Source organism: Phoxinus phoxinus, assembly GCF_949152265.1.
Source record: "Phoxinus phoxinus genome assembly, contig: scaffold_97, whole genome shotgun sequence".
Lineage (NCBI taxonomy): Eukaryota > Metazoa > Chordata > Actinopteri > Cypriniformes > Leuciscidae > Phoxinus > Phoxinus phoxinus.
Genome location: NW_027639369.1, coordinates 34,534 through 59,795, shown reverse-complemented (window position 1 = coordinate 59,795; position 25,262 = coordinate 34,534). Strand labels below are relative to the sequence as shown.

General features: G+C 38.5%; 1 protein-coding gene across 1 annotated transcript in view; it reads left to right on the top strand.

Moving 5' to 3' along the window:
- Positions 1-4,818: 4,818 nt before the first annotated feature.
- The window catches only part of galr1b (galanin receptor 1b), a 41,877-nt gene continuing 21,433 nt past the window's right edge, over positions 4,819-25,262 (top strand). Inside the window, exons 1-2 of the mRNA XM_079639903.1 lie at positions 4,819-5,567; positions 13,584-13,649. Coding sequence (XP_079496029.1) covers positions 4,911-5,567; positions 13,584-13,649 — 723 coding nt within the window. The 5' untranslated portion in view covers positions 4,819-4,910. The remainder of the gene's footprint in view (positions 5,568-13,583; positions 13,650-25,262) is intronic.

Here is a 25,262-nt window from a genome sequence, read left to right as displayed (position 1 = left end):
GCTAATTTTTGTTCTATATTATTCTGATGATGTCAGTCTCACTTTTGACTTGTGGAGGAAAAGAACATGAGGACTGTAAATAAAATGCCACTCATTTTCTATTCCTGTTTCATTCACTACTTTCCTTTTATTCCTAAAGTGAATGGAAAACACACTGACATTTCTAAAGTAGTCTACAAATTTGTACTAATTTCCCATGCAATTTACAAAACCTTTCTGAAGATTAATGAAAAAATTATTAATGAATTGGTGGTGGCAATGATGAATTGGCAACATGCTCTTTGTTTGCACAAACATGTTCATTGCAATAATCCCTCTCAGTTCAACAAATAACAAAATTAAAATACTGATGGAAAACCCTAGGCTACAAAATCACACAATAAAATGTAATGTTTTTAAATGCTTTTAGAACAATGTCATTAGGGTCAGTCTAGTGTCTAATGTGCACCTATGGGGATGTTATTTTTTATTTAAAAAAATTTGTATGTCTGCTTTAAAAACTGACTACTGTGCAACACAACAGCATTGTTCGTGTGGTTGCATAACCTCAGCAACGTGCCACATCAACAACCCTCAAAATGAGGCGTATGGAAACATCAATTGTTGACAGCTCTTAACCTTATTCTAGGTATCAGAACACATGACGCTCATTTAAAAGGCAAATAGGTATAATGACAGAGATGAACACAAAAAAAACAACTCACAACGCAACAAAACAATTTAGGTTTCTGATTTTGGTTACTTACTATACATAAACAAACTTGAACCAAAGTTTTCAAATTCTGTGCCAGAGAGTCCAGATAAACCCAATGGGATTAGAGAAGATGATTTTTCAATCAAACACAACAATACAAAAAGATTAAGTGTATGGCAGAAAGAGTGCAGGGAGAATGTTGTAAAAAGAGGTCATTTGGAAACCTTGATTGAAGGGAAGGCAAAGCATTCATCAAACCCCCTCTCTGAAGTTCTAAACAATCACCTTGAATAAAGACAACCAAAAGCCTTTAAAATAACATTTAACTGAAAGAGCTTTTCCCGCCCCAATGGGCACAGAGGATGTTTTCCAAAAGCTTGCACCAGCTATTTTCTAGCAGCTGGAAACATTATCACTCTTACCCGGCCCTCTTAAACATCTCAGTCCCCTCTCCTATCAGTCACGTCCCTGCTAACACATTGCAACACTAACCATATCCTTTTCCTCTCCTTGACTTCTTTCAATGTTTATTTTCAAAATGCTGTTTGGAAATGCTCGTTGACTGCCGCACAACCTTGGTTTTCAAAGATGAACTGATTTAAGGGTGAAATATAAGATACTTGATCACTGTAAATAAAAAGTTGCTGCCTTAAATTGTTAAGTAGCCTACAATCAACTCGGATGTTGAAGCCATTTCAACTTAAATTTCATTAAACTGACTTAAAATTATATTTTGATTACTTAAAGCAATGTAAATACATATGTCATAACATATTGATAAAAAAAAATGTACAGTGTAACACTGGATGCTACTTCACACCATTGTGGTTATTTTTCAAATTTTCTGTCTGTGCTGGGAGAAAGAAAATAGATAATCAGATCAGTCAGGTGAGGAAAGTGTTCCTCAAAAAATATGCCTTACATAATTGTCTAATGCTCAATGTTTCATGCAATAATGTCCTTAGCAATCAATTATTCAAACCACTTACAGCTTACTTACAATATATCTAAAATTCTGCATGAACTTGTTATCTCACATGAAACAGATTTACTGTACAAAGTCACACCTCATCCTTGCCACTTCACCTATCTCTCTCAAAATGTCTAGGCTACTTCATTTATATCAAAGAGGATAATGGCCATATACTTCTCAAAAGACAAAACATGTGCTGCAAGGCCTGAGAAGACGTTACCAGCAGTGTTTATGTATAAATCTATTCAAACAATTACAGTCCCTAAACTTCTAGCTTCACTGATTCTAAAACCAGTGATACAGAGAGTCCTTATAGGAGCATTGTGGACAGCAAGAACGTATGCTGTTTCATTTTAAATTTTGTTTTATATTAATTGGTTATTTTAGTTTATTTTGTGTATCCTATTACAATTTTATTAATGCATCTCATACTTCTCAACACAATTTTATACACGTATGAAAAAAAGAGCTGGTAAAAACTATCTATCGGCAAAACCATTGGGTTTTTTTTCATGCACAGGTCAATTTGGAGATTTTAGGCTATTTTCCTTCCATAACATGACTTCTTTCAGACTTGTGGAAAGATAACATCCAAAATGTGCATTTAAGTGTTTTCTTAGAGGAGGAGGATAAAATAAAAATAAAAAAATAAAAAAAAATTATCATGCACTGACCCAGAAATATCCACTCTAGCCTATACAAACTTTCCAGTTTTATTCATATTCTGAAGGTTTTTACAGAGGTTTCATAACTTGATTTAATGCTAAAGACATTTTTTTTAATAAAAAAATGTCTGACTGTTGATGGTATTTTCTGATTTAAATGTAGTGATATAAATATATAAAAAAACTCTTTAAAAAGGTTAATTCTAATATGTCAACAAAACTGCATGGCTTTATCCAGTGTTCGGGCTTCTGTTCTGAAAATGTATGCACATTTGTGCATTTTTAATCAAATAATATCTCATTTTTATATTTAAATGTAACATTCAAAATTGTAATATAAAACAATGTCTTAATGTGATCAACTGGGGAAGTATGGTCATATCTATTAGTTCTTCTTTTTTTACCCTATTCACTTGTGGTGCGTGGTGTCATGTCCCATTCCCTTACCTCCTGCTATACTTGCTTCTGAGGGGCACAGTGCTACACCTCTGCCACACTTGGAAAATACATCAGAATGCAATTTGTGAACTTTGGCTCTGAGACAAGTAAATATAACACCATTTGTGTCAGTGGATCACAAACACCTGGGCTGAAACCTGTAAAATTCCATGAGCACTATAGAGTGCCTCAGGGCTGCTCGTTTTACCTCTTGGAAATTAACCATGCACCTCTTCTAGAAAATAGGTGTAACAGCTGCGGTTATGATTGAGTCACTCAAGTTCCTTAGGACCATCATAACCAATTAAATAACCATAGTACATCACCACACTGGAAAAAAGGACACAAGTGATCATGATCCTATAAGATCACTCCAGTCCCTATCCTCCTCCGGAGCATAACAGTCTGGTTTGGCACTTCCCTTGTCTCTTCTATAGGAAATCTGCCACATGTTGTCTGATGAGAAGAACACAGTGCCAGAACAAGGATGCATGCCTTGAACAAACACTGTTTGCAGGTGTTTCAGAGCTTTTAAAACCAACTCCAGAATCACATTCGTCCCTTGAGAGTCAGACTGTTAAAACAAAGTCTGAGAATTCCAATAACCATCCCAGAAACACAAGTTGCATGTAAATTTCCTACAACAAATCTCATGTACTGACAGAGCACATTGGTAGTATGGGCTACTTTAATGGTGTTTTTTGGGGTTTTTTAACTCCACACTCAAAATCAGTATCCACTTTCATTAGAGCTTGAAAATTATGGAAACAATATCCCTCCTTGCCTACAGCTAAAAGTGTGAACGATGCAGGAAAGTGTGCATATATCAGAACACCAGCATACAAAAAATATTCCACTTTGAATGATTCTCCCACATCTTTTTTAAGCAATTTCTATTACACTGAACTTTAATATTCATTGCCATATTGCTTTTGCAATTATAATAAGACACCTTCATGGATTAATCTATTCATTTCGCTTTAGACAAAAGTCTATTATACTTTACCTGCCTTTGCAGTTTTGCTTAAAGTGCAAGGCTTTCTGCATTCATTCTTTTGATATCAATCAAATCTTTTCATAGTTTTCATGAACACAGACTTATTGTTTTATAAATTAATGTCAGGTGTAGGCCTATGCAACAATGTAAAAAAACTTGATTTGTATCTGCTTTTTTTTTACGGTTTTCCCCTCTTTCAAGAATCCTTTCTATTAAATTTGATTTGTATGGGTAATATTATAGAACATTTCCCTAGCCTAGAGTAACAAATAATGCTTTATTGTCACAAAGACTTTTGTTTCGCATAACAAAATGGAACATTCTATTCAGGAACATATTTCAAAACTGCACAGTAACAGCTGCTATATAAAATCCCGGAAACAGTGTAAGGATATTCTTCTTTTATTGAGTTCATTGAACACTCTTGCATCATTTTATTAAGGTTATTTGTGTGGGTGGAATGCTGCTTGTGTTATAGGTTCTTAAAAGAACAGGGTAATCAAAGTAGGCCTACTAAGGAAACTTTATATATATATTTTTAATATTTTGACAAATCAGTATTGTACTGTGAGTTGTGGATATCATCAGTAGGCTAGTAGGCTATGCTGATCAGATGCAACATACAAACAAGCAAGTCACTGAGTCTGCGCCTGGTTATCTGTATCGTCGTGACACCTAGATAATGTGAGAACAAGCGTAAAGGTCCTCTGAATTTGTCTAAGCCAAGTTCATAATGACATACACACGCATAGTGTTCTTTGACCCAACGACATAGTTATCGTTATGACAAGTAGCCTAACATACAGTTATTAGGCCAATTAAACTTCAGATAAGCTCTGCCATAATAATACTGAATCGATCATGACCAAATCACAACAGATCTTTTGAACGCTTCCGGGCGAAAACTTTCCCCACTGAGCTGGTGCCAGTGTTCCAGCGTCTTCCCTGGAAAGAACACGCGCCAGTGAATGATGTGCGTTCGCTCTAGTGCTGCATATCCAGCCGGTGCATTTCCCAGCGTAACTGGAGTATACTCCATAACCGAGCCAAGGATTTGTCAGCGCGCGCTAACTTGAGAAAATGAGAAACCAAACTGGGGAGTGATTGTTCTGTGCTTCTAAACGGACTTGAATCCTTGTAAACATGGGTTTATCCCGAAATGAAACGGTAATCTGGACCGAGGAGCATATGGACACGAACCAAACGACCGACACTTTTGGTCCGGAGATAGTGATTGTACCCGTCATATTTGGATGTATATTTTTCTTGGGAATCGTTGGAAACACTCTAGTGATGGTTGTCATTGGGAAAATAAAGTCAAGGCGCTCGAGAAGTACCACTAACATTTTTATCATAAATCTCAGCATAGCAGATTTATCTTTCCTCCTGTTTTGCGTCCCGTTTCAGGCAACCATATACTCACTTCCCGAGTGGATCTTCGGGGCGTTTCTGTGTAAATTTGTGCACTATTTTGTTACGGTCAGCATGCTGGTGAGCATTTTCACGCTCGTGGCCATGTCCGTAGACAGGTACATTGCCGTGGTGCTCTCCAAAAAGTCCCCGTGTATTCGTAACCGGAGGAATGCGTTCATTGGCGTTTGTGTTATTTGGATGCTTTCCTTTATCTTTGCAGTCCCGGTTGCGCAGCACCAAATTTTGACGGATCACCCCAAGGCTCCCAATAGCACGTTCTGCTGGGAGATTTGGACCGAAATGGTGGCCAAGCACACTTATAAAGTGACCATTCTCGTGATAGGGTATCTGTTACCGCTGGTTTTGATCACATGCTGTTATGCCAAGGTAAGGATTCGACATAAGACACTAGTGTTGTCAAAAATATCGATATTTCGATAAATATCGATACTCAAATATCTGAACGGTACCAATACTAATTTCCCGAAGTATCGATACTAGCCGAGCGGTCACTTTCACTTTCACTTCTCTCCAAAGACGCGTTGACAAACACCACACGTGACGCACTCGTCTCATTCGCTCTGGTTAAATAGCAAGTGAAGTGAATGGAAAGATGGCGAGGGCGGCGCCCCCGCGACCGGCTTTGGTTGATTGATAAAGAACACCGCGAGCGGGCATGTCGGAGTCGGAGAATAGTGTGGACACGCGCTACACACCGCGAGCGGGCATGTCGGAGAATAGTGCGGACACGCGCTTCACACTGCGAGCGGGTATGTCAGAGAATAGCGCAGACACGCGCTTCACACTGCGAGCGGGCTGCGGGCACCCAAAAGATTGTTTGACAATCAATAATCCCTCACATCACTCATTTTTTAAAATTATTTTATAGGTGAAAACAGACTTAAGGAACAGGCTCCAGGGGTACCATTTAGCAAGCATAGGCTACGCTCAGCATCAGGGGTGTTTGTTGTTTGGACAGACCTTTCCCCACTGCTAAAAAAAATCCTAAAGGAAACACTGTAACTCTTCTCATTTTAACTTTTCTGAAACATAAACCTAGATGGCCTAGTATTGTTGTTGAAATGAGTCTGTGTTGTCTCGTTTTTTCACCGTAATTCTTAAAGTTAACATAATCTGACTGAGGAATCAGTAAATATTTTAACTGTGGTCAAATGTAAATTAACTTGTGCCTATTTAACTTTATTCAGAAAATTATTATTTAATTCTGCAATTTGCCTTCATTAGCGATTATCACCAATTTGATTACACAGATATTAATTAAACTAAACAGCATCTCTGAATTCAATAATGAAATGCCTTTAACTGAAAATTTAATGTTTAATCTTATTATTATACATTACTGACACTCTATCCTCCAATTTGATACTGTTAAGTGCTTTTTTGTTACAGTAGGCTATATTTTAATCTTTGATAACAGTAGGTTATACAAATACAACGGGTAATGTTACCCCTGGTCCAATTAAAAAATATTAACAAGAACTCAGGACATTTTTGTTCATGTAAAATATACCTCATTGTCATGTTCTAGACTTGTTATATTTAGCTTTAAATAAATAAAAAAATCCCCTTAATATAGTGGCAGTTTTTCTCTCTGTGGTATCGAAAATGGTATCGAATATCGATATTTTTCAAGGTATCGTATCGAAGTTAGAAATTCTAGTATCGTGACAACACTATAAGACACTATCTTGTAGAACTATCGAGGGACTTATACCTGCTACAAACCTATAAATTCCATGTTAGCCTACGAGCTGATTTATTATTACACGTTTTAAAAATGAAAACTAGGCTACTTGGCGCGTGATTGCTAAGGCTCTCGAACTGGCTTTTTTATTACAGTGTGCGTTTCCTTTAACTAGTGTCAACATGATTATCACAATTGCCATAATAATTCACTATGGGGTCATTCCATGTCAAATCAACCGAATTTCAGAAACTTCCTTGGCTTAAACCTTTGGTTTTGTTATTCTTGTGCTGTTGTTGTTTGCCCCAATTTTGATGGAATGTCTGAAGAACAAATAATAATGAAACTAGTAATGTATCTTACCTCTATCAAAATAATTGCATACAACATACCTGAGTGCCAAAAAAAGTTGGTACATTAACTTGCTCTCAAAAGTGTATTTATAAGAATCTATATTTGTTTCAGTTTAAGGGATATTTGGATACAGGAAGTTTGCTAATTTTAACAGAGGTCAAATCAACATACAGTATTGTAACTGCTGCCACATTGATGTCCCAATATAGGATTAAACCATATAGGGTCTTAAAATGAAGATTCCAAAAAACATAGGAACAATAATCTAAATGAAAATCATTAACACTTCATGAGTAACAGACATGTAAACTTCTGAAATGTGTGTGTGTGTGTGTGTCTGTGTGTGTGTGTATATATATATATATATATATATATATATATATATATATATATATATATATATATATATATATATATATATATATGACACATAGAGAAACAAGATACATTTCTAAAGGTTCAATATTATTTGTTCTTCAGACATTCTTCTGTAAAAACAATAAGTTTAGGCTGTTTGAAAAGTTACCCACATTTGGTTTTCAACTATTGAAATTAAACTTATCTGTGAAAAATATCTGTGGGATTGAATAATATACGGCTTTAAAAATTAAAATTACAAAAGAAAAGTTTCTTGGTCTTGAGATATCTCTAATACTTTGAGTTAACGGCACACACATTTTGTAAAAAATATATTAATGGTAATAATATAAAGGGTAGCAAGACAGGCAGCAACACACAATGTAGATCAGACAAAGACTGACTGACCAGACAAACTTAAATGCAAACACAGATGACGATGATTAACTGAACACAGGTGATACAGATGACCTGATAATGACAATGAAGATGACACATGACATGTGTTGACAAGCAGACATTTCCAATGAAAACAAACTAAACAAAACACAACTGTGACAGCTGTCTAAAGTCTAATGTCTAATGTCATTATCCTCTTATCTGGCTTCAAATCTCAGGTGAAAATGTTCATGTTAACACCGCTCTACAAAATAGTGTATTACTCAGTAAATATGACATTTAATATTTTGGCTTTCTTCTTCATTTATGCAAAAAAAAAAAAAAAAAAAAAAAAAAAAAAAAAAATTTTAATCGGGAACATGGAATTACCCTATGGGCAAAATAAGCGTGGTCATAACTCAAGAACTTTTACAAACGTGCTCGAGAGCATTCATAGTTTATTCAAGGATGCAACAGATGGCCCTGCACCCACACAGAGTGTTCAGTGGACACTTCATAATTCATTCCCTTTGGATTCGGAGATAAAGTTGCCTACAAATAGTAGCCTAAGATTATCCAAATGTCACAAGAAGATAAATCTTTTCCAGACTCCTCATAATCTGTTTGATTCTAGCAAAGCTGGAAGTTATTTGCAGTTGCATGTGCAGTGACCTCATTGTAGAAAATCATTAATGTCCATCAGTTTTCAATAACAGTACAGTAATTGTGGAATTACGACCAACAATCAATGTCGCCATGCTTGGACTGTGACCAATACTTCAAGGTTTAGCCGTTTAGATAAACATGAAATCAAAATAGAGGTATGTAGTTTTTAGTCCATATGTGTTAGCTTTGAGTATCTATATACTTTGTAGTCATATTGTAACAAAATGTACTTTTAGCTAAAATATGCATTTTAAAATGTACAGACTGATCTGCATTTAAAACCCCCAAAGAGTCACACGATAAGTACTTCATTGCGACGACATATGCATCATCACTACGACACACCCCTTACGGCATTGGTCCTGCCTTTTGTTCACACGGACGTTCCGGGACTGATCCCACCAATGTTGATTATGAGCTATTTTTTTTAGATAAGAGATTTCAATAAAGTAAATATCAACACAGGATAGAAAGTTCTACCTTGCAACAGATTGCAGGCGCTCTTTTATTCCCCATGATGTTTTTTATTTTATTTTACTAAAAGAATAAGAAAAATATACATTATACATCAAAGCAAGAACCAAGGATATAACAGGACCCCCTGCTTGCTGTTGACATGGCTGGAGCAATGAACTTACCAAACATTTTAGAAAAGGTCTCAAAAATGTAACCACAGTATTCTAGCAATTTCGGACATGACCAAAACATATGATATAGCAGGAGCTTGTTTACATCGGTCACATGTAGGGCCTGCATCACTTTTAAACTTAGCCAATCTGGCCTTAGACCAATGAAGACTATGTACAATTTTAAACTGAACAACCATGTGCTTGAGACTAATAGAAGATGAATGTATCCTCCGGGTTTCTTCTTGCCAAACTTCATCTGATATTTGATCCTCCATTTCTTTTTCCCATTTTTGTTTTGAAGATTCTAAGGCAGTCAGATTGTGTAGATTGAGTAGTCCATAGACTTTACTTATTGACTGTTTTACCCCACACCTGTACTCGAGAAAAGAATCAATTAGAGATTAAGCGGGACAAGAAGGGAAAGGGTTTGTTCTGTACAACAGGTGAGGCAAGCGGAAGATTGTTACAGTAACTGCAAAATGACGTCTGAATTGGTACCAAATTTGTATAGCTTGTTGTACAACTGGGAGAGTGTAAGGTTAGATACTTAGTGTGCCAGTGGCAGTTTAGAACATAATACCGACAGAGGGTTATATCGAATGGATGATGTCTCTCTCTCTGCCCAGCTGGCTTTCTCATCTTCCCCAAACAAGTATAGAATTGCCCTGATATTCGCCGACCAGTAGTAGTATAGAGAATTCGACAAGGCAAGACCATCTAAGCTTTGTATTATTTTATCCATTTAAACTTTGTCGTAATGATCTTAAAAGAGATTGAAGAGGGTAGCACATCTGGAATCATGGAGCCAATTGGCATTAGTTCACTCTTTTGATAATTCACTTTATAACTAGACAGCTGACCAAATTCATTAAGTAAATTTAATACATTTGGAAGACTCAAGGATGTGTCAGAAATGTACAACAACATATCATCCACATATAAAGATACTTTGTGCTCCAAATTCCCCCTCCACATCCCTATGATATTAGTAGATATCCTCAATGCTATGGCTAGGGGTTCAATTGCAATTGCGAAGAGGAGTGGCGATAGAGGACAGCCCTGCCTTGTACCGCGCTTTAGCTCATAAAAAGATGATATGTTATTATTAGTACGTAATGCAGCCAATGGGGCTGAATATAAAAATGTAATCCAAGACATAAAGTTGGATCCTAAACCAAACTTTTTAAGAGTAAAGAAGAGAAAATCACATCTCACCTGATCACCTGGTAAGTGACAGAATAACTTCTGAAGTATTGGACGGAGAAGAGCCATAAAGGATATTTGCAAGACGTCGGATATTAAAGAAGGAATGTCGACTTTTAATAAAGCCCGTTTGGTCAGGTGAAATGACTGCTGGAAGAACACCTTACATTTGTCGGCCCAGGACCTTAGCTGAGATATTAGTGTCAGTATTCAAAAGCGAAACCGGGCGGTATGAGCTACAGTACATTCTAAGAACATTCATCCTTTTTAAGAATCAGAGAAATAACTGCTTGATGCATAGTACATGGTAGAGAGTGAGATAACAAAGATTCTTCAAAGACAGATAGTACTAATGGGGAAAGTTGAGTAGAGAATTTTTTAAAGAATTCAGTTGGATATCCATCTGGACCTGGGGTTTTGCCGGTCTGCATAACCCCGATTGCTGCTTATATTTCTGAAATCGTAATTGGTGAGTCAAGATGCGCTGCTTTTTCTGGGTCTATCAATGGAGTATCAAGTTTACTAAAAAAAAACTTTCCCTCAATTTAGAGATAAGGTATTCTGCTTGTTTAGTTGCCAGTAAAATGGAATTCAGTTTTTAATAACATGCGTTGTTTAAGTCTTGCTGGAGATGGTGAACAGCTATTCTAAGAGTTGAGTTCTAATATTTGATCTGTCAATTTATTTAATTGATCCTTTCTGATTTTACTAGGAGTCTATTTCAGATGCAATATAACTCACAAACGTCTCGTCTGAGAGAAGAGTGGAATTGAATCTCCACGGACGGTAGTTTGGTTCTTTGGTAGTAATAAGTATTGTCATAGCCAGTGGACCATGGTCGGAAATAATTATGGCTTCGTAATCGCATTTTATGACTGACGATAGAAGGCTTGTGTCTATGAGAAAATAATCTATTTGTGAATAGGAGTTGAATAGGAGTTGTGTACCAAAGAGAAAAAGGAGTAGGCCCGGGTTACGAAATCTCCAGAGATCAGCTATTCTGTATGTTTTAAGGAAATTCTGCATCGTATGAGCTGATTTAGATATTGAAACCATTCTGGATGCGCTACGATCCAGAGTGGAGGAAAGGACACAATTAAAGACACCACCAAGGATAAGATGATGAGTTACCATATTAGGCAATTTTGAGAAAAAATTACTAAAGAAAAGGTGATTGTCCCAATTTAGGGGCGTAAACATTGGCTAAAATAACAGGGAGCCCATACAAATGTCCCACCACGATTAGGAAGCGCCCATCCGGATCAGACTCAATATTCGTCGCCAGCTCGCCACAAAGTGTATATTTTTACTGATAATTATTGCCACACCTCTAACCTTAGATTTAAGGTGGGAATGAAAAGTCTGGCCCACCCACTTACTTCTAAGCCGGCAGTGGTCAGAGACGCGTAAATGGGTCTCCTGAAGGAATGCAATATCAGTCTTAAGATCTTTTAAATGAGCAAATGTTCTTACGTTTTATAGGGTGGTTGAGAGATTTAACATTCCAACTCACTAGTTTAACTGTACAACCATTTACATGAGAAGCCATATTAATATTCTTCATATGGAGCTGAGAACAGTACAATGTTACAATAATATATCCTGATGTACATTGACTTCAGTATTAGTCCATACACTTTTAAGAAAAATAAAATAAAATAAAAAATGGTCTGACATTACCCCTACCTTTGTCATCGACATGAACATGATGAACCAGGAACCTCCCAAAATTGAGTCTACACATCGTGGGCTTATCCGGGTATACCTCTTAAACTAAACTAAGCAGAGACCACACCCAATTTGTCCTGAATTGTGAGTGATCCGTAATCGAGTAGGAAACAGTAAGCCATATCGAACACCTCGTTGCTCTCATAATAGTTCCTGACGTCAGTGAATGTGGCACGTGCTTTGGCGACACTGGCAGTATTATCCTGGAATATTGCGATGGAATCGCCATTCAACTGGAGCGGAGCCTGACTTTGTGTTCGACGCAGGACCTCGACACAATCCTGATAGTAGTGTAGCTTTGCTACAATCACCCGTGGCTTTCCTCCGGGGGTCAATGGTCTTAGACTGCGATACGAGCGTTCTACCAGAACTTCTTTATCCAGTTTCAGCACCTCGGATAGTAATTTAGAGACCGACTGCGTGGAAGCTGATTCCGGTCCCTCCGTGACACCCACGATTAGAATATTGCACCTCCGCATCCTCCCTTCCATGTCCTCGGATTTGTCTCGCCGCTCTTTCAGTTCCGATTTTAAAGTACTCACCATGGCTTGTAGTTCGTTCACTTCATCCATCCAGGTTGACATACTGCCTTCCATATCTTTAATGGTAGCCATCATTTGTTCAATGTCAGTCCGCATTAGCGTTGGATTGCTTGCAATTTCTGTTCTGACAGTTTGCAACTCGCTCTTTAAAAAGTTGAAATCGTCAGTGACAGAGTTCTTAAGTTCAGTCCTTATCACTGCGAAAATATATGTTTTTAAGTATATCAGGATCTGCGACTTCAATTCTTCCATATCCATTTAGCTTGCGGTCATGTCTGGTGGAGTCGGTGTGTGGGCACGGTCAGAAGCTGAACTCTGCATCGAGGAGGTTTTGGGCCTAGAACTACAATATCCGCTGTATTTATATTTTTGAAACTTAGAGGCCATCACTCTTTTCAAGACTCGTTCATTACACTCACTATGTGTTCAGGAATATGTTATAAATTGTGCTTGGGATAATTACAGAAGATATGTTGCTTTTATTACAAAATTAGATAAACGTACAGTAGGAGCTCAGCCAAACACGTTCCATTCCACCGCCTTCTCACATAGCGCCCGCCAGATTCCATACGCTCTTTAAACATTTATGAGATCAGCATTCTATGAAGAGTATGGTTTTTATTTGCTATAGTTCAGAAGAGTGCCACTGAACATTAGACTACTTTTATTACATTTAATGTGAGTTAGATTGTTTACTCATGCATTTAATGTAATTAATGTATTTATTATGTGCAAATGTCATACTACTGTTTTTGTCATACCTGTTGTAAAAATTTAATATGTAACCTTTTGATTAATGGTGGATGAGTCTTAGGTATTAATGTGGCTTTTTTTATTTCAGGTATTATATCATCTTCATAAAAAAATGAAAAATATGTCCAAGAAGTCTGAACGGTCAAAGCGAAAGGTAAGAGATTTGTTTTGTGGATATGTGTTATTTTCCTGGTCTTGACTACATTTATTAAAGGGCCCTTATTATGGATGTTTTAAAATTACCTTTCATGTAGTGTGGAACATAGCTCTAAGTCAGGGGTCACCAAACTTGGTCCTGGAGGGCCGCTGTCCTGCAGAGTTTAGCTCCAACCAGGTCTAACACACCTGCCTGAAAGTTTCTACTATGCCTAGTGAGACCTTGATTAGCTGGTTCAGGTGTGTTTAATTGGGGTTGGAGCTAAACTCTGTAGGACCGAGTTTGGTGACCCCTGCTCTAAGTGAATGAAAACATCCTGCAAATTTTTAAATCTGAAAGTGCACCGTATATAAAGTTATTGTCTTTCAAAAGTAAGAGTCGACTCTGAGTCAATGAAATTAATTGTTCTTCAAACGAGTCATAAGCCGTTTTGTCGTGACGTCAAGATATAACATTAGCCCGCCCACTTATTGCGCGCGCAGACACCAGGGAAACTTAAACCTCAAACCGGCAGCTGATTCCTGTGGACACTGGACAGCATCATGTCGAGGAGATGCTGTGCTCTACAATGTGACGGTAAAGACTTTTTTTTTTCACTGCCCAAGGACGAGCGTGGAGAATCAGTGGTTAAAATTAATCTTTACCATGATACTACAGCAGTATAATCCTAAACTATTCATGTTACCTTTATTTTACTGACGAGTGCTTCTCAAATTAGGAGTTCAATGCAGAATTCGCAAACCACTTGCTCTTGAAAGACGGTGTTCAAAATACTAGTTTTGAGTTTTACATTGTGTAGGTCTCAACCCGAACCTCTACATGCTAACTGGCTAACTCATGTTATCACTGTCTTACTGAAATACTTCTGCTGATCAGCTGTGGGCCACTATCCTAAACTATTCCTGTTACCTTTATTTTACTGACGAGTGCTTCTCAAATCTCGGAGTTCAATGCAGAATTCGCAAACCACTTGCTCTTGAAAGACGGTGTTCAAAATACTAGTTTTGAGTTTTACATTGTGTAGGTCTCAACCCGAACCGAACATGCTAACTGGCTAACTCATGTTATCACTGTCTTACTGAAATACTTCTGCTGATCAGCTGTGGGCCACTATTACATAAAACTGTATCTATTAATGCAGATTGTCTGTCGTTTTCACTACTTTGAGGAAAGATTAAGCATGAAGCAAGATTTGTTTTACCACTGTTTATGTTACATCAGTCAATCACGCTAGAGCTCGGCTCATGTATACATGCACTGTTATTGATACAGTTCACCGCAATATATTAGAAACATACTCGGTAAATAAATTAGTAAGTTACAAGTAAAAAAATCGGTTGATGGACATGCACTTGTTAATGCTGATGGTGAGGAATTGCAACATTTCATAATGTACCTCAAACTGAGTAGCGTATCACTGAAATGTCCTGCTCGAGTCGTCCTTGCGATGGAGGTTCGGGTTTAATAACTAGTTCTTCTAGTGTTTCATCATCGGACTCGCGCTCGCCTCGCATTGATATGGTAAAATCGACGTCATTGTTTGTTACTGTGTTTAGTTTACGGTGTAGGACGCCTCATGCACGCAGAGCTGTCGTTGTTATGGCAATGGGAGTTTTTGTTTTCGACACGCGCTATACGCGGTAAACCAATCACAGCAGACTGAGCTGTCTGGCCAATCAGAGCAGAGTAACTCATGGAAAGGAGGGATTTAGAGAGATTGATTCATTTAGCGAGACGTTTAAGAATCATTGAAAATGTGGTGATGTGCAAATGTATATTATGAGAAAATGAAACAGTTTTTTTACCTTTGATGCATGTAAACCTGTTGTAGGAGACACAAAAACAACATTAGGAAACTTTTAAATGTCATAATAGGGGCCCTTTAATATTATGGTCTGTAAAACTGGGTTTTGTAAGATTTGATGGCAAGCTGGCATGATATTACCACAGTAATTAGAAAATTAATGGCATGATATTACCACAATAATTTTGAAAATGAATGCATGGGTATATATAGGCTACTAGTGGAGCATGACAGACCTCATAAACCCCATGAGTTTGTAAGTATTGTCAAGTAATAAGTATTGGGTAGCCTATATATAACATACATTATGTATAACATAATCAAATATTATACACACACACACACACACACATATATATATATATATATATATATATATATATATATATATATATATATATCACATTTAAAATATGGTATACATATAGAGATGGATCTCTATATGTTGCCTAAGAAAGGCAAACAACCTTTCACCTGCACATCTCAGCTTGTTTTTTTTGTGTGTTTTTTTTTTTCAAAATACCACTTGTTTGATATTTTGTGAAATAATGCAGTGACATTCATGTATTTTTTTGGTGTTATAACTATATATAAAAAACTATAATGTGGCTGTATAAACCTGTATAACATGTATAACCCTTCAATAACATTAATAGTGCACAGCCTGAGCATTTCAGACATATTGACTTTCAAATTCGATATTTTTAATGCACTGCTTGATTAAAACTGACAAATTCATGCATGTCATGCAACCATTGCATCTGTGGTTTTAGCTCCTTACTTAAGATAATGGTCCATAATAGCCAATACGCTCCAGAGTGGTCTCTTGTAACCAGTGGCGACCAAGCAGGGTGTTATGGGGTGGCTGGGGTCAGAAGGGAATTCTAATAATGCTTTTAATCATTGTTGAAAGTAAGATTATCCTAACCTATGTTGGGATCTCACACACAAAAAGCACTTGACCGCAATGCAGTTATTTTTATGCTGAGGTAAATTTGACCTTTAATGTGAGAAAGATTGACTACAAATCTGAGATCTGTATCTATAGCAACAAATCAGTAACCTTGGATCCTTTTATTATGTATTCGTCTATTCATGGGTATTATGGGGAAAATGTTGTTTCGGAACATGGATTTGTGGGCTTTCAATTATAATGACAATGAAAAGGAGTGATCGCTATCTCGCATGATCCATTGTGTAGTACAAAAATGTATTCAGTCTGCAATGTACTGAAATGACTACAACAGGCAGCAAGAGAGTCCAAGAACTTGAAGAGAACAACATTCACTGGTATTTATTAATTGTATTTATGTATTTATTTGTTGTGGGTATAGGTCTGAAACAATTTCTTGAGAGAAATATGTCAAGTTCTAGCTAAAATATAACACAACATTCAAAATAAATGCTGAAATTGACTATATTACAATAAACTGCAGATATAGGAGCCTTCACACACAAAAAAAATATTTTGCTGCTTGTTCAGTTTGTTTGACCAATTAAACTGGTCAGTGGATTTCTAGTTTGCTTCCTTTGCATGTGACTGCATTTTAAGTTGTGTTATTTTTTTTGTTTTGTAGCAAAGGGGGATTTAATGTGCAGTTATGCTGAGGTTCTTGAAGAGTAGGCCCTATATGTTATTGCACAGCATTGTTTTGTCATCACCACATATGATCTATACTGTACTGTGATCAATTTAATTCAACATCACAAGGAAAAACACCAGGTGTAATATGCCAAAGGAGAATAATTAGCTTCCTTATCAAATGCTTTCTTACCAAACCAATCCATATGAATGTGAACATATCACAATGAGTAGAAGTGTAAGTTTGACTTAATAGTCTTGACACAAGAAGTTTATAAACAAAACAGCATCAGTGACTCAATAAAAGGTCTGCTGTTTCAATTTCCCCTCCTACTTTAGTGGACAGAGATTAGCACTGAGAAAACTACCCATAATCCCATTATCCAGGTTGTTTGAGTACTTTGTTGTTATTGCTATCTGTAGCCCTAATTGAGGTCAGTGCTGTCACAGAGCCCTAAACAGCAGGATTAGACAGCTAGATGCTATAATTTTTTTCAATTAGCCTATCTCTATTGGTGGTTACCATGCCTTTTTGTATGTTTTTCCTTCTGCTTCTCGGTGAACGTGATTTCACTAAGTACAACATGTTCCTGGATCAACATCTTTGTTAATCGTGGAATAACTCGTGGAACTAAACTTTTTTTTTCAAGTTTAGGCTTACAACCAGGTAAGTTTCTACATCAGTGTTATTCGCCTATCCTTTCCTTCTGATTTTAGGGATAAGTTATGGGTAGGGTTAGGTTTTCCAAAGTTTCCACAGGTCTGGTCATGGGTGAATATTGAGCCCCCGGCCTGTGGAAGCGGATCCCTCTTCAGAGGCTGGCCTGCCAGGTGTGCTATGATGTCTGAAAACCATACCCGGGCTGGCCAGTACAGTGCAACTAGAAGTCCCATCTCGACGGACCCTATCCAGAACTCCTGGGAGCAGAGCGATCGGGGGAAAAGCGTACAGGCGTAGCCTCTGCCACGTCTGTACCATGGATCCAACCCCAATGGGGCTGGATGGGTGAAAGAAAACAGCAGTGGACAGTGGGACGTCCCACGAGATGCGAACAAATCCATTTCCACTGGGCCGAACCTCTCGCATATCGACTTCAAAACCTCGGTGTGAAGTCTCCAATCCCCGGGCCTCAGCCCCTGCCTCGACAGGATATCTGCTCTCTGATTCTGGTCCCGTGGGACGTGCATTGCTCTGAGAGATAACAGTTTCCCGTGGGACCGCAGGAGGACCTGATGTGCCAATATGGATAGAGGGTGCTATCTCAGAACCCCCTGATGAATCAAGTAGGAGATCACTGACACATTGTCTGCATGGTGATCCCTGAGGTCTGGGAGGAAGCTCCCAGGGACCATGACCGCTCCCCAGCAAATGAGGGAGGCGTCTGTCGAATCGGCTTTCCGGTGAAATGATGCTCCCAGCACAGGGCCTTAGGAGAGAAACCAAGCTTTTTTCCACATAGATAGGGAACGAAGGCATCTACGTGTAACCCTGATCCTGTGGAAGGGGATCCCCCTCGGGGAAAATCCCTTGGTTTTCAACCACCACTGCAGGGCCCTCATGTGCATCAGGCTGAATGGAATGACGTTGCTGCCATGAGCCCTAACACTCTAAAACATTTTTTACAGTGATGGCTTGGCCTAGCTTTATACTGGACATCGTGGCCAGGATGGACTCGATCCGTCCATGAGACAGCTGTGCCCGCATTGTGACCGAGTCCCACACCACTCCCGGGAACATGGTTCTCTGGGCTGAAGCGTGCCAACACGCTTTTTTTCGTGTTGAGTCTCAACCCTGTTGTTTGCCTTTGTAGCTTCCGTGTATGCCGTCACATGTTACGTCATGACGCAGTGCCAATCAGGATTGGACTAGTTTCATTCATACTTCAGATGCGTTACACTAAGGGCGTTCCCCAAAGTGTCGTCATTGACGCAGTTCGAGAACGCTACGGCAAGGTAGGGCATTGGGAAGTTCATCACGGCGCCGAATAATATGCCCATCTGAGTGTGGTATTAGTCATACTTATTAGCGAAAAATGACCTTAATCTGATTATTAGAAATAATCACATTATTGGTGCACGTTAACGTACTGTAGTCCGAGTTTGGAGGTGTTGGTCAGAGCTGTTCTCTATAAAAACTGAGTGTGCTATTCACAAGAGGCATTGCCTGATACGAACCATGCCTCAAATAGAGATGTCAGAACATACCAGATTAATAGGGGTAGGTCACTTTCTTCTGTGGAAGATATTTTTAAAATGTATTTATTTGTTTATTTATGTATTTATTTATGCCCACACAGTGAAAATTAGTGAGGTGTGTGTGTGTGTGTGTGTGTGTGTGTGTGTGTGTGTGTGTGTGTGTGTGTGTGTGCGTGTGTGTGTGTGTGTGTGTGTGTGTGTGTGTGTGTGTGTGTGTGTGTGTGTGTGTGTGTGTGTGTGTGTGTGTGTGTGTGTGTGTGTGTGTGTGTGTGTGTGTGTGTGTGTGTGTGTGTGTGTGTGTCCGTGCGTGCATGTTCACAGAAGAAATAAAGTCATACGGCTTAGCAGGACATAAGAGTGTGTAAATAAGTCATTTAATTTTTTGAGTGAACTATCCCCTTATGTAGTCTAACATTTGCAAAAATACGGAAATAGTTATAAATGAATGAGTCCACACAGTAAGAGAAATTATCTATAAATTGAGAAAGTTCAGTAATTTTGCTAGTCTCCCTATGATTGCATGACTTCAAGACCACAGAACAGATTACTCAGTGATGTTCAAAACCATCCTGGAGTTTAAAACAAACAATAATGGTGTTTATGGGACACCATGGAGGGAGCCACTGTTTTCCAAAAAAAAAAAAAAGCTATTCTAAAATTCTAAATAATATGAATTTTAAGTAAATATTGTGTAAAATAATTGTTTGTGTAATTTCAGAGTCATTCACTGCCATTGTATACTACATCTGAGCATATGCAGCAGCCAATTACCAAATTGCTATCTTTTAGCTCCGCTTATTTCCTTTTTCAGATATGATCCATATATTGACGTATCATTTTCAAAATTTAAAAACTGTTTTTGTCATTCGTTTGTATTTTCCATTAATTTAGTTTGTTTTGTAAACTTTTATATATTTTAACATTATTGATGTGGGTTTTTTTTTTTTTTTTTAGAAACACACACACAGACATCAAGAATCAGCATATGAATCTCAACAATGGTGACATGCTTCATGCCGCAATGCATGCTGGGAGCCATGATTTTAATACTATGGTGGCTCCCAGCATGCATTGCGTATTTTAAAATCAGAATTCAGAATGTCTGATCTGCTGCAAGAAAGTTTTGCTGGTAAACTATAAATAAAAAATAAAAAAATTTGGTCGGAGATCAGATTAGTGATTTATTCTAGTTTATGAGGCTGAAATCTTGATCATCTTGGTTTCTTTTTTCTTAGCAACAAATTATGTGTTTTGCTAAACACTGTTACAATCACCACAAACTCACAAAAATATCCAAGAGTCAAACTGCCCAACCAAAGGAAACGTAACCAAAATGGTGATGACCAAATGATTTCCAATAGACAAACATTTTTGAATTGGCTCAACTACAATGGATTTGTTACAGAATAGTTGCACCTCTCCAGAAAACAAATTATGTCAAGTTGACGTTTTTTTTTGTATCACAGACAACTTATTTTCAGGTGGAACACACTCTCAGTGGTGAGTGTGCAGACGGTATGAGGAGCGCGAGTTGTAAAGCCGGTTTAATATTTCTGTTGCTCTTATGCTTGTTTTATTTATAGTCAGTAGCAGTTGTTAGTGAAGTATTTGCAAACTCCCCATGTGTGCGTGGGATCACCGATGCTGAAAATTAATTACCACTGCACTGTGGAATATCCAGCCCGATCTCATCCCAAGGCGTCATATCCTGACACTTTTGACAAATCATCTACATCCAATGCACATGGCACCCTTTAGCGTCAATATAAGACGCAGATAGATATGGGCCAGAAGGCGCCTCCTAGTGGTCTAAGTGGTCAGTATATGACGCCCAAGGATGAGAATGCGTTGGAATATCAGTAAAGTAAATCTTTGCTTACACTTTGCTACAACCATTCAGGCAAGCTATCCGGCTCTACTGTTTAAAGCGTGACAGTATGTTGCGTTTGCAGTCTGTATTAGCAGTTTTTGAGAAAACTGCAGCCACCGCAGTGACCAATTTGAACTCTGCCATTGGTGAAGGGAGCAGTAGAGTAGCCAAGTTAATATACTTACCTGAAAAGTATGATCATAGTAGAGAGGGCATGTTAATAGTGTCTGGTGGAAGCGCCTACCAAAACTTGAAAACACACTTGAAAGCCTTGGATGCGGAACTTGAACTTGAAAACCAGTGCGAGGAGAGCGTCTCTCTTGAGATTGCTGTTTTTTAGAACCCACGCGCTGGTTTCCTACACATGGATCTCGCTCTCGCACTGTGGTGCGGCCGCCAGAGTTGGTGAGATCAAAATCAACGATAAGATTTTGTGTCGTTATGGTTGCAATCGAGACGCGGGTGAGTGAACGTCAGCATCGGTTTCTACGAACTGAATGTTGGCGTCAGCATCTGCGAACTCAGACGTTTTGATCTTTACTATGAGTATTAGAACACGATTGGTTAGATGAGAAAGTACTAAGTGACGTAACAATTGAGTCTTCCTGGCATAAGTTACGCTAAAGCTTCCATTTATTGAATTCAATGTCCATTATTTTCCCATCCTGTAGCCTACTGTTAATGTTTATAATCCATATATTTAGTAAAGACACGAAAACTGAATTTATGCCAACTCTGTTTGCCTGTTGTTGTGACCAATCAGATCAAATTTTAAGACCAAGGGTGGTATTATTTTTTCCTGTAACTGTACAATGGAGTTGCCATTCAAAACTGAGACTAATAAATGTTTAGAAAAAATGCTGTCATTAATTGATAAGGAGCTGGTCTAAGGTATTTTTAATTAATAGGTGTACACTGCACCGTGTGCAGCTTTGTAATGGGAATTGGGATCCTTTCTGTCATATGTGATTGCCATTTATAACTGTTTTTATGGGTTTGTCTCAGGAACCTTGCAATTAGAAATGTTGGACAAATAGAAGTAAAGTAATATGGTTATTAAGAAATCATTATAGGCTCATTATACAGTATAGGTATTATATATCAAAGTCAGTCTGTTGCAAGATGAGACCTCAGTCTTATCAACATATTATGCAATAATGGTGCCCCTCTTTCTCCCTTTTCAACATTCCTCTTGATCTCTTTGTGTGAGACTGAATTTAGCTTTTAAAATATACAAACTTTCCAGGCATTGGTGCACAAATTACATATTGGGTAACAATAGAGAGGGATCTAAAACGGCCATTTGATTCAAATGACTTTGTCACACTGGCGGGAAAGCATGCCTAATACTTGCAGTCCGTTTACGTCTCTAACAAGGTAGGATTAGTGCAGATTCATAACATTTATGGTAATTTCACAATACCAAAAGTCAAAACCCTAAACTCTTTTTTTCCAAAAAAGTAGAATACTGGATCAGTTCTGGAATTCTTACCATTAGGCACATACGTGTCAGCAACAGAAGAGGACAGAAGAGGCTGAGCCTTCTTAGTACCTGGATGGGAGACTCCTGGGAAATCCAGGTTGCTGCTGGTAGAGGTGTTAGTGAGGCCAGCAGGGGGCGCTCACCCTGTGGTCTGTAATGGGTCCTAACACCCCAGTATAATGACGGGGACACTATACTGCCAAAAGAGCGCCGTCCTTCGGATGAGACGTTAAACCGAGGTCCTGACTCTCTGTGGTCATTAAAAATCCCAGGATGTCCTTCGAAAAAGAGTAGGGGTGTCCCTGGCATTCTGGCCAAAATATACCCAGTGGCCTCTTTCCATCATGGCCTCCTAATCATCCCCATAAACTGATTGGCTTCATCACTGTCTCCTCTCCACCAGTAAGCTAGTGTGTGGTGGGCGTTCTGGTGCAATGGCTGCCGTCGCATCATCCAAGTGGATGTTGCACATTGGTGGTGGTTGAGGAGACCAAACCCCCCCCCCACTCCCCTCCCCTCTTTCGGGCAAACAGGAAGCCTCCAGGGCGGTCCCGGCAGTTTAATGGGCCATTGCGGTGCAGGTAGCTCAGGGGGCCATGAAAGATTGGCGCCCTTGGCCTTGACACTGGGCTCAGCCACGATGGTTGGAGACGTATAGCCCCCAATAAGATCTTCTTGGGAGGAGCTATAGACTCTATAGCTGGAGAGGACTCTGACTCTGGTCAGGGGCTAGAGCCAACGTGTGCAGCCCACAAAACAAATGGCCAAGGCTATAATGGACTCTTGGACTGGAACCGGCTCAAGAATTTCCCTTACTTGAAAGGACGGGTTAATTTCTCTCATTGAAACGGACTGGTAACAAAACTCTGGGACTGGAACGGGCTTGTGACTGGACTCTGGGACTGAAGCAGACTCTGGAGAGCATTCTGGAGCAGGCTCTAGAGCGGAAGAGAAACCCCAAATGCTTTTAGGATGGGACTGGATGAGGGTTGTAATTGTCCTCTTTAACTTCAACCAAGAAATCAGAACCATTTAGCCAGATGATTCAATTAATGGAATCGACTAAAGGTGAATTACAACGACCAGTAGACAGGAACTGAATTACCTCATCATCCAGTCCCATTTGAAAGCGGGTATTGAGCGTAGTGTTGCTCCAACTCACCAGATGGAAATACTCTAAATTCCTCCACATACCACTCCAGAGGATGACAGAGGGAGAGGAGATGCTCTTCAGACATTTTTTTTCGTTGTGGTCTAGTATTCTTTCAGCAACAGAAGAGGACAATGCAGGTATCAGTGAAACACTGATGCAACTTTATTTGCTGGAGTGGAGAATAGCAGCTGGTGAGGTTAACAGGTAAGAGGTGACAATGGTAACAGTGCTTTCTTGTGAAGGATCATAAGAGTCATTGGTTATGGGAAACAGATGACGGAAGACAGACAATCCAGAATTAGGCTGCAGATAGCCCAACAGGTAAGTGGTCAGGTAAGTTGAAGCATGTATACAACAACGAGACAGCTTACATGGAGTGGAGCTGATGCGGGTGAAGGATGGCAGGTGTGGATGATTATGAAGTGTGTGCAGGTGTGAGCCAGGAGGGATTATGGGAAATTTATACATTTATATACAGGGTTCCCACACATCCTGGAAATTCTGGAAAAAACAAGTTGTTGTTTTTAATATCACTGTTTAATCTTGCTGTGATGTAGTGACCCTGTCTTGTGTTGGCGGTTGCAAGACCTAGGAATTTTAGAAAAAATATGTTGTCTGTTTCACTAACAAAAATAGTTCCAAACAAAGATCCGAATGTTTCTTAACAACACACAGTGGTGTTTCATTTCTGAATGAAACTACAATTTTGAACTAAACATTTGAGAAAATGATTCAATGACCCAATCATAAAGACCATTACTAGACTAAATTCGGAACTGCATACTAGTATACTTTACGTACTACCACATCTTTCTATTGCAGAAATAGTGTAGTATGCGGTTCTCATTTGCTTCAGCCAATGAAGCAAATGTTTGAGCTACAGCCTTCCTGTAGCTCAAACAGTAGAGCGTTGGCGCAACGCCAAGGTCATGGGTTCGATTCCCAGTGAAAGCAAGAACTGATAAGAATGTAAATGTGTACCTTGAAATGTAATGTACTGTAAGTCGCTTTGGATAAAAGCGTCTGCAAAATGCGTAAATGTAAATGCTTCGTTCGTAAATGAATAAGCATTTTGAACGAATCGTTTGAAAGATTGACTCTAATGACTCACTGAATTTCCGAAAGAAAAAGAACAAAAATGCCTCTATCCCAGAGCAAAGGGATGGGTTTGCCATCCTTTAATTAAAATAAATAATTATCTTAATCTGGACACCAGCACTGAATAATAAATCCTTTGACAGATGTCTGTCAAACGTTCCATTCAACTTAAATATTTTTCCTACCTGTGTTAAAGTGTTGGGAATTAAGATTTTAATTATGATTTTGGTGACAGAGCGAAATGTCACGCATATCATAAAAGAGGTTTCAAGGAAATGTCATTATGAAGGATATTGTACATTGTGAATCCTTTATTCCATTATCTGTATTGAATCAAGTAATATTTAAAACTCTGATTCAAAGTATTTAGCCAAGTGGTCCTTTTTTGTCAGTGGTTCTTTTACTGAGTGACTGCTTTTCTTCA